We start from the raw sequence: 17,568 nt of genomic DNA on the forward strand, positions 1-17,568 counted from the left end.
CCAGGCTCTTCTATTTTTTTTATTTTTTATAAATAATTATTCCCTGATTATTGTAGCAGATAGTATCTACCCCTCCAGAGGAAGGCACTATTAATGGTTTGAATGTCCTTGGATTTTCATCAACTGGATTTGACTGATGGCTGAATAATAACATTCCCTACAACACAAGTCATCCTCCTGATTGTGAAGTTTGGGGTAGCAGTGCAAAGCACATTTCCTTCTTTGTCTTCATATCGGCATCAGCACACAGTCCACCCTTTCCACCCTCTGTGTACAGCATATGAAGGGAATCAGTATTGTGTTGTATTCTCACACCTGAAGTCACAGAGGCAGAAATCTCTGCTCAGCACAGGCCTGCAGATACACACTGTCCTCTCTTTTTTATCTCCAGGTAACTGCTTCAGGTACCACAGGAAAGTGTTTATTTGGTGTTACCTTTTTATTAAGCTTGAATTTCTTCTGTAAAACTGTGCTGTTCTTCTTTTGGGACCAAGTAGGCTCCTGCAGTGTGCTAAAGATAGAGATAGCCTACCCAGTAGACGATGTTGAACAGCAAGAAGGAGGTGGGAAAAAAGACGCGGGAGTATGCGTCCAGTTCAAGTAAATCTATGTGGAGACGTCCTTTTCTCCATGCACCGCCTTTGCACTCCTCAAAGCAGCAGAAGAAGCTCTGGCAGTCTTTTCCGTCCAGGCACTCGTAGACACAAGCGTCCTCAAAGTCCTGCCAGTACATGGAGTTGTTTAAAGTGATGACAGTGTGTGGAGGTCTCACATCCAGGACGGAGTAGTTCTGAGAAGAAGAAGAAGAAGAGACAGTCACACAAGGGAAGCAAAACTAATTTTTGGGTTTTAAGTCCTGCTTTTTTTTACCTGGTACAAACTGGTTGTTTTACAGGGTTTTTTAGGGGAGCTTGGATATGTTTCCCCATATACCTGTTAAAGCAAGTGTGTTCAAGTGTTTTATTTAACCTAGCCACATAACTGAGGCACGTTGCTAGGCTGCTGGGGCACCTGAGGCTGCTTGGGCGGGAAGCTAGGCTGCTGGGGAAACTGGGGCTCAGGCTGCTTGGGCGGGTATCCAGACTGCTGGGGAAACTGGGGCCGGTTGGGCGGGTAGCTAGGCAGCTGGAGCACCTGAGGCTGAAACTGGTTGGGCGGGTAGCTAGGCAGCTGGGGCACCTGAGGCTGCTTGAGCGGGTAGCTAGGCTGCTGGGGCACCTGAGGCTGCTTGGGCGGGTAGCCAGGCTGCTGGGAACCTGAGGCTGCTTGGGCGGGTAGCTAGGCTGCTGGAGCACCTGAGGCTGAAACTGGTTGGGCGGGTAGCTAGGCAGCTGGGGCACCTGAGGCTGCTTGGGCGGGTAGCTAGGCTGCTGGGGCACCTGAGGCTGCTTGGGCGGGTAGCTAGGCTGCTGGGGCACCTGAGGCTGCTTGGGCGGAGTAGCCAGGCTGCTGGGGCACCTGAGGCTGGTTGGGCGGGTAGCTAGGCTGCTGGGGCACCTGAGGCTGCTTGGGCGGGTAGCCAGGCTGCTGGGGCACCTGCGGCTCAGGCTGCTTGGGCGGGTATCCAGACTGCTGGGGAAACTGGGGCCGGTTGGGCGGGTAGCTAGGCAGCTGGGGCACCTGAGGCTGCTTGGGCGGGTAGCTAGGCAGCTGGGGCACCTGAGGCTGCTTGGGCAGGTAGCCAGGCTGCTGGGGCACCTGAGGCTGCTTGGGCGGGTAGCTAGGCTGCTGGGGCACCTGAGGCTGCTTGGGCGGGTAGCTAGGCTGCTGGGGCACCTGAGGCTGCTTGGGCGGGTAGCTAGGCTGCTGGGGCACCTGAGGCTGCTTGGGTGGGTAGCTAGGCTGCTGGAGCACCTGAGGCTGAAACTGGTTGGGCGGGTAGCTAGGCAGCTGGGGCACCTGAGGCTGCTTGAGCGGGTAGCTAGGCTGCTGGGGCACCTGAGGCTGCTTGGGCGGGTAGCCAGGCTGCTGGGAACCTGAGGCTGCTTGGGCGGGTAGCTAGGCTGCTGGAGCACCTGAGGCTGAAACTGGTTGGGCGGGTAGCTAGGCAGCTGGGGCACCTGAGGCTGCTTGGGCGGGTAGCTAGGCTGCTGGGGCACCTGAGGCTGCTTGGGCGGGTAGCTAGGCTGCTGGGGCACCTGAGGCTGCTTGGGCGGAGTAGCCAGGCTGCTGGGGCACCTGAGGCTGGTTGGGCGGGTAGCTAGGCTGCTGGGGCACCTGAGGCTGCTTGGGCGGGTAGCCAGGCTGCTGGGGCACCTGCGGCTCAGGCTGCTTGGGCGGGTATCCAGACTGCTGGGGAAACTGGGGCCGGTTGGGCGGGTAGCTAGGCAGCTGGGGCACCTGAGGCTGCTTGGGCGGGTAGCTAGGCAGCTGGGGCACCTGAGGCTGCTTGGGCAGGTAGCCAGGCTGCTGGGGCACCTGAGGCTGCTTGGGCGGGTAGCTAGGCTGCTGGGGCACCTGAGGCTGCTTGGGCGGGTAGCTAGGCTGCTGGGGCACCTGAGGCTGCTTGGGCGGGTAGCTAGGCTGCTGGGGCACCTGAGGCTGCTTGGGCGGGTAGCTAGGCTGCTGGGGCACCTGAGGCTGCTTGGGTGGGTAGCTAGGCTGCTGCGGCACCTGAGGCTGTTTGGGCGGGTAGCTAGGCTGCTGGGGCACCTGAGGCTGCTTGGGCGGGTAGCCAGGCTGCTGGAGCACCTGAGGCTGAAACTGGTTGGGCGGGTAGTCTTTTAATCTTAACGGATGTAAGGCCTACTAGTCTCAATCATGTTGAGATGAATGAAAGAAGTTTTGTTCAAAACAGAAAGCCCCGCCACCCAGGAACAGGCTCAACAACAGTTGAGGATGGTTCGCAATTTTCTGTCTCATGTAGGAAGATTTGTCGTGGACTGCCAGAACTTATATATAAATGTAATTCAAACCAGCCAAAGTGAAAGATAGTCTTTTAAGATGCATTCTTTTTACTAAAGTTTTCCTGTTTATCTGCCAGTACGCAATTTCAGCTAGTTGATGACGTTAATGTTTTTACAAGTTAGGACAGGCAGAGAGAGGCAAGCAGCTTAGTTAGTCACAGTCAATGTGTGAGGAAAAAACTTGTGTTTTATATCAGGTGACAGAGCAGAGGAGGGCAGCACTTATTATTATACAACCTTTATTAACATTTAATTTAAAATAAAGATATCTGCTGTTCCTCCAGCTAAGGGCGCTGATTGACTTCTACTTTGCTTTGAGTGATGCTACAAAATCTAAATGGTAGTGGTGAGTATTATTTGTTTTAAACTGATTTGTTTAATTTTTAACTGCATTTTAAAGTGGTTGAATAATCACTTGGATGGACCTTCCTAGATTTACATTAGTAGAACATATTCAGAATTCTCTAAAGCTTCACCAAGCAGTTGGGGAAACAAAATTTATTCAAAAATAACATTTTTAGATACTTGGTGTTTATTCAGCTTAATGCAAATGGCCCACCAACTCTGAAACGTTTGCAATCATATATGGTGTAGTTTGACAGAGAGATACTTTCAATTTTAAAACAATAAGAGTAAGCTCATTTGGAGGAAAAAGCTCACATTAACACCCACAGATGCAAACTTTCATCTCCAGTGCATTAATACTGGGGCAGTTATACATTTTGTCTGTCTAAAGTTACAGATAAGACCATTGGTTTCCTTCAGAGAACATAAGGTGACAGTCTGCATTCCCTTCCTTCAGTGGTTGACAAAGAAAAGGCCTGTCTGTCTTGGAAGCTTGTTCACACTGATGCAGTGTCCCTTAAAATAGTAACAGTCTTATCAGAAGAGCTTATAAAGGGCAGCATCACATCATCACAACCCTGAAAGGTTTTCTCAACATGTTGTGATAACAAAACCAAAGCACTTGAGAGAAAAGATACTTTTGTAACAAATGACAGTACTCCTGTACATACAGCCCTAACCCTAACCCTACATCTCAATCTACATTTCTATCACTTATTTCACTCAAAAGTTCACTTGTAGGAGAATTGAAGGAATTCTGCTGGTAGAATATTTTAATATATCTTTATATGAATAAAACTGACCAACTTACCAATCTTTTAGGTTCCGTGCAGCTGGGTCTTCGAGCGCTGTACGAATAGTAATTTAACGTTGCATACTCCATCAGAGCAGCAAAGACAAACAGGAAGCAGACCGTGACGAAAAGGTCCATGGCAGTGACATAAGACACTCTGGGTAGTGACGTCCTGGCGACACTACTGAGAGTAGTCATAGTCAGCACTGTGGTTATACCTGAAGGACACAAAAAAGGACAAACTCATCTCTGGCACTGCTAACAGGTAATAATGGAAATCACCATGGTTTGTGCTGGATCTACTTTCAGTTTGATTATGACATTGAAATGTAATTAAGGTTATATTTGCACTCTTGCCTCTGCCTGAGGTTCATTTTACTGAAGTACGAGCTAATGCAGGATCATGACAAAAACAAAAACTGTGGACAAAGAACATCAAATTCCGTCTTTGTCTGAGTGCAAAATCTAAATTGACTGAGTCGAAACTTTGACAGATCCTTGCAGTGTTTGCCTCAAGATCCTTCATGATCACTTAGCCTTAGCCTTGGACTGGTTTCCGAGAAAAGAAATCACACTACATGAAAACACTGTTCACTATAGTGAATTTGAAGCTCAGGAGCAGAAACCAATTATACTGTACTGTTCCTCTAAGGTTTTATGTTGGTGAAGTTTTTTTGCAGAACACCTTTGTGCACACAAAGTTTTGTCATTTTCCTCATTTGTAAAGCTCTTCAAATGTGGCCAGTACAGAATGTAAAGAATCCGACCTCACTGTGCTCTTCGAACGGGAATTGTGTCAAATGTTTAACAGAATAATCAATGAAAATCCACAGAGAGAGACACTTTGACTTGACACATACTACATGAGATGAAATTGATGGGTCAGGTACACAAATATGAGCTGTGCTCCCTTGCCGCTCAAGCTGACAAAAAACTACCTAACCATCACATCTTATTGGACATACAGTTTAAAATCTGCCTATTCATAACAATAGGGACACATTTCACAGTTTCTGGAGTTTACCAACTTGATGTGGCTGACTGCTGAAGCCTCATGTTAGCTTGAAATGGATGGATTTTTGCATTGTGCTTGTCTATACCTTTTTCATTGGAGTCAGACTGGAAAGGGATCACTTTGTGGCCAGTATGAACAGGAAGATTGATCACAGTAATCAATATCTTAATCAATCTGGGCATGTGAGTATTATATTAACAATTAATATACATTTTCTCCATGCTCTGCCCAAGAGTACTTGAAGAGCCTTTACATGGAAAAAGTTTTCATCTGCAAGAACACCTTAGCCCAGTGTTGGACAATTGAGGGCAGTGCAAAAAAGCTGTCAACATAACACTGACATATTATCAACATCTGTTGATACATGGGGCAACACTGTCATTCATTTGAAGATGCTTCTCTAGCCCCCTGACAAATGTATTCGTTTTCTTTTTAGCTCTGATTTTGGTCTCCACAAAGTCCAGAGGGAAATGTCTGGCTCTTTAGCTCCACTGTGTTTACCAGCTGGTTGCTAACATTGTTTGTCTCTTGTTTGGGGCAGAGCACGTCGCATACAGTGGCTTTTTAAGAGCTTTATCGTAGAAAACAGTCTTCTGCTGCATCTGAGACACCGATGAAAGCAGTGAGACTGAATCGAGACAGTAAAGCTGCAGCCAAAAAACCTACAGGTTTATCACTACAGGCAACTTCTTTCACATTACACACAGTCATTTGATCCATTGTTACTATAAGAATATTGATTAGTGCAGCTTTAAGATGTCATAGATTCACTGCATGTACGATCTCGTAGAATCTGTCTTTTAGTAATTTTCTATCTTTTAACAGTGTCACTTAGCTGCTATGTCAGAGGCTAACATTTTCATCTTGACTAACAGCAGATGTTTATGTCAGATTGATAGACATGAAAAAAAAAACTCTTTTACTTAAGCATTCCTGTATGATTTCATTCTTTCCTCTTTCCCATCTCCTCATCCATGGGCATTATATAGATGCCTATAAGAAAAAAAAACCTTCTGTGACGATTTCACTGGGGTTCCCATGGTAACAAGCTGGCCCCATCTATTTCAGACGGACATCTCGCACTTTTCTGTTAGCCTCTGTTTGCCACAGTGATTACACTTACCTGCCTTCTGCTGATGCTGTGGCACAGATTCAAGAGTGTTTTTGCTCTAAACAATAGAATCAAGTGCAGGTTTGGAGAGAGGAAAACTCTCAAAAGCATTTATCTTCGCTGACAGCTTAATGTGGAGGAACTTGTGAGGCTCTGTTGATAATGTGTCAAACACAAGAATGTATCAAGGATGCAGTGTATGTGACAGCTTTCCTAAGAAATTAGGTGCATAAAGTGTGTGATAACTTGCTACTGAACTAAGTTAGTCCTATGTGTTATTAAGGCTTAAACCTGAGCTGAAAGATTTGCTGCCCTAGGCTGACTCATCCCAATCCTCTTTACTCCAACACTGGCTTGGCTTGCCCCTGTACTTCTACAATCAGCCTACATTGAAGATCCATTCATCATCTCCATTCTTTCTCCGGACATGCATGTAATTGGTCTGGTTGCTTCACAGCATAAATGACTGATTCATAGCACTCATTATTTATTTTCCACCTTTGTACCTTTCATCAGTTGGGTATGTACAGTGTACAGATGATACATCTGCAGGGCAGTGTGAGACACTGACCCTGAGACATTAGATGTTTGCATTAAGAGCTGGATTGGACTTAAAGTTACTGCCTTATATTTATGTAATGTCAGTCTGAAAGTTCTGAAAACATTTTATCAATTTCTTAACCTCACTCACTCACACATGTGAACAATGGATCAAATGTAAACAAAGAAAAAGAAAAAGGATGAAATCAATTACCTCCCATATGTTCCACAGGACTGCACAACAACAAATAGAGAGCATGTACAAAAGAGGGAAAAAGCATAACAAAACAGAAAAAGCAGATGGAGTGACTCAAGTTAAGCGACAAACACATATCCATGCAGTGTAGCTAACAGGGTTGGGTGTTTGAATTTAATCGATTTCGATTCTGCTTAATCATTCCGCTTCTTATTGATTAACAGTTTCAATTCCAATAAGACAATAAAAAAACGAGTTCACATTTAGAAAACAAAAATATCTTTATTCTTTCAAGCATTTACTTTTATTGTTTCATTAAAATAAGTGAATTCAAAGTCTTTTTAACAGAACATTCCATAGATTTATACAATAACGTATGTAACACGCATTTTCTGGTGGATGCTGTGGCATTTAACGCTCCTCAGTTTTCTCTTTGGTCATCTTTCCCTTTATTGCCAAAGATAAAGGTGTGCCGTGGCTTGGCATCCCTGGCTCTACTGGAGGTGCTAGAGGTGGCTGATGACACACACGGGCTAGGAGACCGCAAGACATCGCACAACATAAAAACACTGAATAAACACTGAACATTCTTTCAGATCGACGCTGTGCTGCCTTACATGTTTGGTCAAATGATGTGCAACATACAGCTAATTAATCCACATTCCACATGCATTGCACTTTGCTATGTCATTTTCTTTAATAAAGTGAAGCCACATATTTTAGCATTAACTGTAGTCAAGGTGGGGTTAAAGGAAACTTGCTCTATGGGTCTCACCAATATGAGGAAGATCTGGGTAATTTTATGATCAGAAGAGAAACTTTTTTGGCTTCAAGTGCCAGAAATGAAAGGGGGCCCTTTAGAGAGAGCCCCCACAGACTCATGCACCATTTACAGCATGACGTAGACAGTTCCTGGCAGACAGCCACGTCCTTGCATATACTTAGCCTTTTTTTGCAACAGTAATGAGTTATCACGTGTAGGAACCGAATATTTTTAACTAGTACGCCGTTCTTGGAATTTTGGATTCAGTTCTTAATTGGAACAGGATTTCGGTTGCCAACCCTAATAACTAACAGCACATAAAGACAGAGCCTATTCAAAGCAAAACATGATTAAAATGTGCAAACGGAAACCTTGAAAGTTGGACCTTGAGATAATGTCTGCATCAGTCTTTCCAATTATCTCTACAGCTGTAGCTTAAAGGGTATTTTTCAACCTGGACCCTATGTTCGCATATTTTTGTGATTAATTGGGACAAAAATGTTTTAAATTGGTCCAGTATTGAGTGAAAGCTCTGCAGTCGACAGCAGCAAGACAGGGCTGCAACGTAATCCAAAGTACATCCACTAAAGTGCTTGTTTTTGCCACTGACTGTTTCAGATTGTTATTAATAAGTGTCTGATAACATTATGGAAAAGATCCCTACAGAGACAGATCTTTTTTTAAAGAGTAAGATCCTTTTTGTTTAATCACCAATATTTCTTTCATCAAAGCCGCCAGACTCCCTTGACAAAATGTGAGCCTGTCAGTGGCGAAAACAAGCTCTGTAGCGGACGTACAATGCAATTGCCCACAAGGATTATGTTGTAGTACTGCCCTGCTGCTGCTAACTGCAGCGCACCCGCTCAATCCTAAACCAATTTCAAAAAAATGTTGTCCCAATTAGTCAAAAAGACACAGAAACATGGGACAATAAAGCAAGTTCAAGTTGAAAAATACTGAAGTTACCCTTTAAAGCATTTCAGTGTCGTGGTATGGACAGACCTGTTGAAATGCTGTAAGACAACAGTACCTAAAGCCGTTCTGGCTGGCGTGGCATCTTTTTTGATCCAGAAGGACACCCACGAGAGGACCACGGTGAGGATGCAGGGAATATAAGTCTGGATGGTGAAGTAGCCCATTCTTCTACTGAGGTCAAAGTACACCGTCATCACCACATAGTCACCTGTGTATGAAAACAACATGACACGATGGGAAACTTTACAGAGCCAAATGAGATCTTTGGAGGTCCTGTATGTTATGAGAATACAAGTGCAGAGATCTATGTGTAAAATAACACTTGGAATCTGAATGGAGCTGATGGGGTTAAAGTACATTACTGCATATTGTTAACTGTGGAACTTAGTGGCTTGCTCTAAAGGTTAAGATTCATGAGGAATAATATATGCAAATGATGTATAAAATTTCTAAAATTATAAGAGCAGAGTGAGCTCTATGCAGATCACGTACAGCTTCCACTTAAGTTAGTGTCTTATAACTGATTTCTCTACTCAGCTGATATCAGTTTTGTTTACAGGTAGTAAACTTGAACTGCGTTACAAACCTGTATGACATAAACTGTGGTAGCCAGTGAAATGCATCAGTCTGCAGAGAAGTCTTCTTACACACTGACAGTTATGTTTACGTGGATTTTATTATTTATAATAGCAGTCACAGGAAATGCAATGTACCACCAAAGTTAGCGCTGTTGACCTTAACCGTTAATCAAAAATTCATCTACAAAGCACAATGACGGTCATTTTCCTGCATGTTTTGACAGTGGAAGAGTTTTAAATGTTAATGAACAGTCAGAAGCAGCCACAGTGAGCTGTTAAATGAAGAGCTGCAGGAGACAGGCTGCACACCTCCAAGTCCTCAGCAAGGTAACCAACTTAACTGTGTCTTGCTGTTGTGTGGAAAACGACTTGCACCGTGCACAGCAGGAAATCAAATCGTGATTGCAATTATTATTGACTGGCTTTTTTAAAATTAAAAACAAAATGTAATTGGTTGATTTTCTGTCGTGAGTTCTGACTGCTCAAGGAGAGTTTACTATAGTACTAAAGTGAACCTGCTCTCACCCACATGAGATGGAAATTTGATATTTTACACAGTAAGCACCGGTGTCACCAATATCAACCAGGACTGAAATCTTAAGGGTTATGTCACAGAACACAGATCTAATGTTTTATTCGTGTGGAAGAGGATTAGCAACTCTCTGAAACGGAGCATGATGATGCAGTAAATAATAAGGCATCTTGCTCAGTGTGGCGCCTGCAAAACTCAAATTCAAGTGGTTTTAAAAATAAAAGACTCCTTGCAGTGGATGGCACCGGCAGATGGAGAAGGGGAGAGATAGATGAGTGTTTTTGTGACTTGCACTTTCTATTTTTTGCAAGCTCAGTGTAAACAAGGAGGTGACGTTACACCTAAGCCATAATAGGACAGCAAGTGGTCTGACTAATGGAACTGACTTGGTGGTCTCAACAGGGGCTTGACAGAAAGGCAGAGGTTTCTTTTTTCATTTACAAATAAAATTCTGCTACCAGTGCTTAGGCAGGGAACACCATGGACACTGGCTTATTTCATGCCATATTTCTTGTTTCAGATTGTGTGATATTCATCGAGCAATCTTAAGTTTCTTCTTCCTCAAACCAGTTTGGCTGGACTTTAATTTCAAAATTTAGAAAACTAACAACAATGTACAGTTGATGTGACAACCCCATTGATTTCTGCCACTACTTCTACAAAGTGAGTGTCTATCTGTCTACGGACACTAAATATCAACACCTGTCCAATGAGAGTGCCGGCAACACGTTTCAAAATGTTCAGCTTGAGGAAGAAACAGTCCAACAGACGGATCCTACCTGCTGTAGTCTTTATTATGTCTGTAGTGTTTCTCAGGCCCATAAAATCAAACTGGTAGAGACGCCAGGACTTTTGGTCAGCCGCCTCCACTGAGTTCTTCCTCCACTTGTAAATCATCTCATCTCGTGGGTATCCATCTGCAATTACACAGAGCATGTGTGTGTGACCCTTGGCGCTACATGGCACATCCTAATGATGGATTTCCTGTGCAGACAGACCTAGGGCCACCCAGAGCAACATTTGTCTTGTGCTGGAGGCTGGCTAATGAAAAGACAGTCTAGAATGAAGACAGAGGCAGAAGGAAAGTAGATTAAATGAAAGCTTTGGTTCAATAATGTACTGAATCCATCTTGATGTTGGGCCTGACCTTCATATGATGTGCGCGGAGCCTGGGAGTGCTTTTACAAATCGATCATGTGAGGTTAATGATGGGTTAATGATTGCATTTCTGCTTTGGTGTTGCACTAGCCTGGATCTTTCTTGTCTTAAACAGACACATAATCATTTTAAGTAGGAAAGCTAACAAAATTATGATCTTGCCTGATAGCAATTTGATGTAATAGGCTTTCAATTAACAAAAACATTAACTGTGAGGGAAGATGTTTCCCAAACTACTAATTGTTTTCAAACATGCTTGATGAATGAATTCCATTAACATTTTCCACAGTTTTCTCTCATTTGCTATTAATGATGCCATTAAAGATTCAACAATCACTACACAAAATGTTCAGAATACAGTTTGCTGTTGACAATAGCTCTTCAACCAAGAAAACGTTTATGAATGGCAACACTGGATTAGCAATATTCTATACATTTGCATAAAACATTAGTAATAGTCTCAAAGCACAATTTGTGACGCATTTATGAATTAACAATATTCGAAAGACTTAATACACATTAGCCTAACAGGAAGACTTGGTTCCTTTCAAAATAAAAGTAGGTAAGTGGTTATCCCATACATGATTTTAGAGCAAAGTTATTTGATTTACCAGGTATTTAACTGATTGGATAAGACAGAAATTGCCATATGATTACTTTACCTATGAATGGGTTTTCATAGAATTTTGAAAAAAAAAGAAGTAATGTCCTATTTTACAGTATAAAAATGCATATACATGCAAGGATTTAATCAATTCCTATTGAAATGCATCTACTGTATCTGTGAATTACAGTAGGAAATTATTTTTATTATTTTAAGTGCTTTTATGTACAGAACATAAAAGCACATGCCTGACTGTACTCCATTCAGCTGTGGATTACTGTTAGCAGCGGCGGAATGTAACTAAGTACATTTACATTTACTGTACAAATCTGAGATACTTCTACTTTACCTGAGTAATTCCATTTAAAGACACTTTTTATTGCATTTATCTGATGGCAATAGTTACTGATTACTTTATAACAGAGATTTTAGATAAAAACGTATTAAGAGCTTATAAAATATGAGCATTGTTGTAGATTTAACAACCCATTAGAGGTCATTTGATCTAAAAATTATTATTATTAAATCTGATAAAAAAAAAGGATTATCATGATCATACAATAAAACTATTTAATTTTCAACTGGAGGAGATTGGACAGCACTCAGTAATAACCTGTAAATTACAAGGTGAGATCATCCCAAAACATGTCAGGAGCCTTATGTTACTGAGAATTACACTCAAAAATTGTAATGTAATGAAGATCTGTGTCCAGATATATATTTCTGTTCATTAATGCAGAGACCTCACCAAATCACAGCTGCTGCAAAGCAGTGTTTGTGAAAATGATGGGCCAAAAATATGTTCAAAAGGATCGCACCTTTCAACTGGGTACAACTTGACCTTAAGCAAAGTCCTTAAAAGTCTAAACAACTACTGTAAACCTATATTAATTGCTTTATCTTTTTGCAACTTTTAGCGCAGAGACAACTTATACATTTGTTATGTTGAATTTGTAAGCAAACAACTGCCTATTTACACTGTCCAGACACAGTGCAGTGTTAGCAACTATTTGAATTTGTCTTTCTGACTACCCGAGAACGTAAATTCATCATTCTGCTTTTAGGTCTGTTTTGAGTCTCCGCCATTTCCTGAACGAAAAAACTCTGGCTCTTAAGTTGCTACTTGCTTTACTTAGCTCACCAGCTAGCTTCTGCTATGTCTCTCTGCGGTGCTGGACAAGTAACATACAGTCTGTTGACCGGAGCATTTTGCTAAAAACAGCTGCCTGTTGTGGCTGGAAACAAGGTTATTAAGAGCAGTGAGAGTGAAACAGTAAAACCAAAACAACGTGCTTAAAGATGCTAAAACAACCCTATTTCCATTACACAGAGCGATTTGATGAATTGTTGCAGCTTTATTCTTTGAGGAAATTTCTCTAAATGAGCAATCTTGAAAACAGAAAACAGAGTTGATAAAAACATAAACATGCATTCATTTTCCCCAGGTCATTATTTAAGACTGTACATATTGTTTCTATCTCAGCAAGCTGGCAAACTTTACCACATGTAGTATGCTTGTTATCTACAGAGTCTATACTCTTGTCTGTCTATTCAACTCTGCTTCATATTTGCATTGTACTCAGCTGATTATTCTAATCCCCCGAGACATGATGGCTTTAAAGATAAGAAAATCCAACTTAATCAGAAAATAGAGACGTCGTCATGGAAACCAGTGTAATGTCTGATGATTTCCTTAGGTAAGGAAATGGGTTTGATGGGTCACAGCAGACTGGCTCAACAGACATGGCAGTGCAGTGAGCTTTAAGCTCTAATAGGCTGCACAAGGTGCAAGGTCTTCTCACATTAAATCACTCTATGATCTTGATAATAGATCTCTGTGAGGCCACTATAGGTCCACAGCAGAGGACATAACAACATGCTTAATTTTCAACACACTGCTCAGTTCCTCAGAGCATCATCAGGTTTACTGGATGCCCTGCTAGACTGACAACCTATGCAACTGACTACCCTGTACATGTCACATGCAAACAGAATAAACACCTCAATGTTAATTTTACAGTGAAGTTTCTGTATAGTAGATAAGCAAACCTCACCCTGTAGAGCCCTTTAGTTGAACTTACTTGGACAAAATTACTGTATATTATACAATATTTGCGATACATTTGAGGAAACTTATTTTATAGTATTATGTACTTATACTTTTTTTCTTTATAATGTGGAGGCAATCTGCTAGTGATTATGCAGTTTAATACTTCAGTGCACTGCACGTGCTCAAATGCAGTTCAGTTAATGGTAGACTGGGGAACTGTTTTAAAGAAGTCTACATTTAAGAGGAAGTCCCTCGGACTGAAAGGTGGTTGTTTTGCATCACTTTGTAGTGATTTGACCTTCCAACAAGAAATGTTAATAGTCACATTATCCAGAGGTCCAGGGGCCCCTGGCCTGTAACCTGTAGGTCAGGTTCAGTAATCCAATCCATGATACCAGTAAGTGAATAATATTTAGCACGCTGCAAACAAATGCATACCAGAATGGACCAAATGGACAAGAGACAACTCTTTTGAGTATATACTGTGTAGTGCAAGTGTGAAATAAAGGATAGCACATTTATCACTTCTTTTCCCTGCTGGAATGTTTTTAAATTGTCCTTGAGTGGCCATCTTTGTCCTCCACTGCTTTTACAGATTAAAAAAAATATATATATATCAATGTGTTTATAACCTTTTGCTTCTAAAGTCATATTATGAGTGGCCACTTCAAAAATGAACCAACATTTCTCCATTTTTGTCACACTGAAATGTTTCAGAACTATTTTCAGTATTAGACAAACATAACCCGAGTAAATACAAGATGCAGTTCTTAAAAGATGATTGTGTATTAAAGGGACAAAAGCTATCCAAACCTACCTGGTCCTATGTAAAAAAGTAATTGCACACCTTGGTAAATCATGAATTAACTGTGATTAACCACATTTTTTGGAAAGCTGAGTTCAATTTCCCTAGCCACACTCTGAATTAAGAAATCACTTAAATATAACCTGTCTCACAAAGTGAAGTAGGCTAAAAGATCTCAAAAAGCACCACATCACTCGCGATCTATAGAAATTCAAGAATAGATGAGAAACAAAGTCACTGACATCTATCTGTCTGGAAAGGGTTACAAAGCCATTTGTAAGGCTTTGGGACTCCAGCAAACCACGGTGAGAGCCACTATCCACAAATGGACAAAACTCAGAACAGTGGTGAACCTTCCCAGGAATAGTGATATTGCGATAGCCAAATGAAGGCTCTGGAGTGGTCTAGTCAAAGTCCGGACTTAAATCCGATTGAGATGCTGTGGCAAGACCTTAAACAGGCTGTTCATGCTCGAACATCCTCCAGTGTTGCTGAATTAAAACAATTCTGCAAAGATGAGTGGGCCAAAAATTCCTCCACTGCGCTGGAAAAGACTCATTGACAGTTATCGCAAAGCTTGATTGCAGTTGTTGCTGCCTATCATTAGGTTTAGAGGGCAATTACTTTTTTCACACTCAGCCACGTAGGTTTGGATAGCTTTTTACCCTTAATAAATGCAATCATCTTTTAAAAACTGCATCTTGTTTTTACTCGGGCAAAAAATAGTTTGATGATCAGAAACAGTTCAGTATTACAAATATGCAGAAAACTAAAATTAGGAAGGGGGCATTTACTTTTTCACAGCACTGTATTGATCACTTTGGGGTGGCGATAGTACAGTGGATAAAACACATTCCTTTGGTGTGAGAGACCCGGGTTCAATTCCACACTGTGACACATTCACCAACGTGTCCCTGAGCAAGACACTTAACCCCTAGTTGCTCCAGAGGTGTGTGACCTCTGACATATATAGCACACACACACACACACATATATGTATATACACAGTATATATGGTGATAAGTGCAAATAATTGAGTGGTCCTATATAGCAACACTACATTGAACAAGGTGCACTTACAGCTGGAGAAGATGAGTGGACAGGAGTGTTCGTCCATTGGAAAGTTGTGCAACTGCAGCTGGCATTCTGCATTTATTGTCAGTCTGAAAAGAAAACGATAGAATCAACTTGTGATAAATATCTCCTCTCTTAGTATAGCAGTGAAGGATTTAATGTGAAATCACAGTCAGCCTTTCAAAGTATCACATCTATGAAAGTAATTTGTTGAATATTATCTATTAAAAAAATGGGACAAGGATGTGGGTATGAATGCATTAGTGGACGTTAACTGTGATAAAAAAAAACTAACTCTCAGCCTCGAGTGGGCCAGCAATTTTCAAACTACAGTGTAGATATTCAAGGACCACAATCAGTTAGTGGGAGACAGCTATGAATGGAGATCGTGAGGCATTTCTAAATCAGGTCCTACAGGGGCAGAGGTTGAGGAAGAATCTGCCCTTTACAGCTTGTTTTAATATAAATTGCTTCTTGAATTTCCCTCAAGGCCATTTGTCATCAAACAAGTGCAAAAACACGTTGATAACAGTCTTTTAAAAGTTGTGTCTAAGTTTTTCAGACCCTGACAAAATGTCAAAGTCAACAATATGACCTTTTACCCAGTTTGCACCTGATTCTTCAAAACACACAATGAGACTTTAGCTCAGTGTGGTGCACAGTACACTGTATATTGATTAGTCCATTAATTGATTAGTTGATCAACAGAAAGTTAAAGGGACCCTGTAGAGTTTGTGACCACTGGCAGAATTAGGAGGTATGTTTTGATGAGTGGGTCCACGTTTTCTTTGTACGTTGTATGGAGGAAACACATGCTCACACACACCTTCCTGCCAGTTGTTTCCTTTATCCTACCGATCGACAAATGGCAGTAATGCAATGCGCAAGACAAATCTAGAGAAGATGACTGCAAGCTTGTAAACGCGGATGTAAACAAGGCAGGATTATGAACAACAACAAAAAGGTTTCATAGGGAGGAAATGCATTTACTTGTGTCAGACCTCGAGGACCCACACAATATGTTTTGAGCAGAAACAATGAATGTGAACAGAGCTTGTTTAAAAGAAGAAGCCTGGATACCTCTGATCTGCAAAAACTCCAATTATTCTTTGGTTCCAGCTTCTCCAATATGAGATTATGTTGCTTTTCTCTGTTTTATAACACTTTAATCTGAATATGTTTGAGTTTTGGACTGTTGGTCACATAAAACAACACATCTGATGATGTTAACTTGGACTGTGTTTGACACTCTACTGTAGAGACCAAACATTAATCAGTCAATCAGGAAAATACTTGTTACTTGCAGCCCCAGTATACTGTTTTATTAATATCCTAAAATAATACAATAAAAATTACAATTACATACTGTGAGTAGTTTATATAGTATATATGTTTTATAATTATTCATTATTGTATCTTGTTAACATGCATCACTGTAACCTTAGATATTCATGGGAGCAATAATCTTAATTGAAAAATGAAAGGTGGACTTTTATGACATTATTCAGCCTTCAGTGGCCTTTAATTCACAAAACTCATAACAGACAGAGTGATGAGTGACCAGCTGAGTCCCTCTATGGACTAGGATTGAGAAACATTGGTGTGGGGAGACAATGGGACATTGTATATCTTGATTTTTCCCACTGCTCTGTTACCATGTGTACTCCCACGATGAAGATGTACCAACAAACCAACACTTAGAAAACAGCCCACTGCAATTAGCATGTGCAGATTCTTTGGAAATCTGTCTGTGGTGTAGCTGAACACCAGCAGTCCCTTAAGACTAGACACGCCTGTGGATGTAATGATGTTGTTGTTGACCCTCAATTAAAAACCAGTTAAAGAAAGTAACATTTGTTATCTCAGTGGGAAAGGAGACTACATGAAGCATTAAGAGTGTCTGACCTCTTCTGACATGATGAAATAGGCTGACTGGTTTCACACATCAGCCTGAATTTACAGTAAAGTACAAAACACCTGAGTTTGAGAAAACAACCGGAGGTAACATTTAATAAAGTATGTTAAAAGCAGGTTTCTGGTGGTTAAAAGATGTGTTGCATTTGTCCAAAATGGTTTTGTCCCCTCACTTACAGAGTGCAAGATAAAGATCAAAATGAGAGAAA

At 41.4% G+C, this 17,568-nt stretch overlaps 1 protein-coding gene across 6 annotated transcripts in view; it reads right to left on the bottom strand.

Annotated features, from left to right (window-relative positions):
- Positions 1-424: 424 nt before the first annotated feature.
- LOC119901140 (gamma-aminobutyric acid receptor subunit gamma-3) overlaps positions 425-17,568 on the bottom strand; it is an 86,634-nt gene continuing 69,490 nt past the window's right edge. For 5 of the 6 annotated variants that reach the window (XM_038716641.1, XM_038716643.1, XM_038716646.1 and 2 more), the window contains 5 exons: positions 15,452-15,534; positions 10,534-10,671; positions 8,700-8,852; positions 4,063-4,262; positions 425-790 (listed from right to left, as the gene is read on the bottom strand). In XM_038716641.1, the coding sequence (XP_038572569.1) occupies positions 512-790; positions 4,063-4,262; positions 8,700-8,852; positions 10,534-10,671; positions 15,452-15,534 (853 nt within the window). In that variant the 3' untranslated portion in view covers positions 425-511. Of the gene's footprint in view, positions 791-4,062; positions 4,263-7,167; positions 7,440-8,699; positions 8,853-10,533; positions 10,672-15,451; positions 15,535-17,568 lie in introns of those variants that run through there. The other variant, XM_038716645.1, reaches the window with a different exon arrangement.

This window comes from Micropterus salmoides, unplaced genomic scaffold, assembly GCF_014851395.1.
Source record: "Micropterus salmoides isolate LMB-PRFRI ecotype aquatic unplaced genomic scaffold, ASM1485139v1 Ms_hic_scaffold_13, whole genome shotgun sequence".
Lineage (NCBI taxonomy): Eukaryota > Metazoa > Chordata > Actinopteri > Centrarchiformes > Centrarchidae > Micropterus > Micropterus salmoides.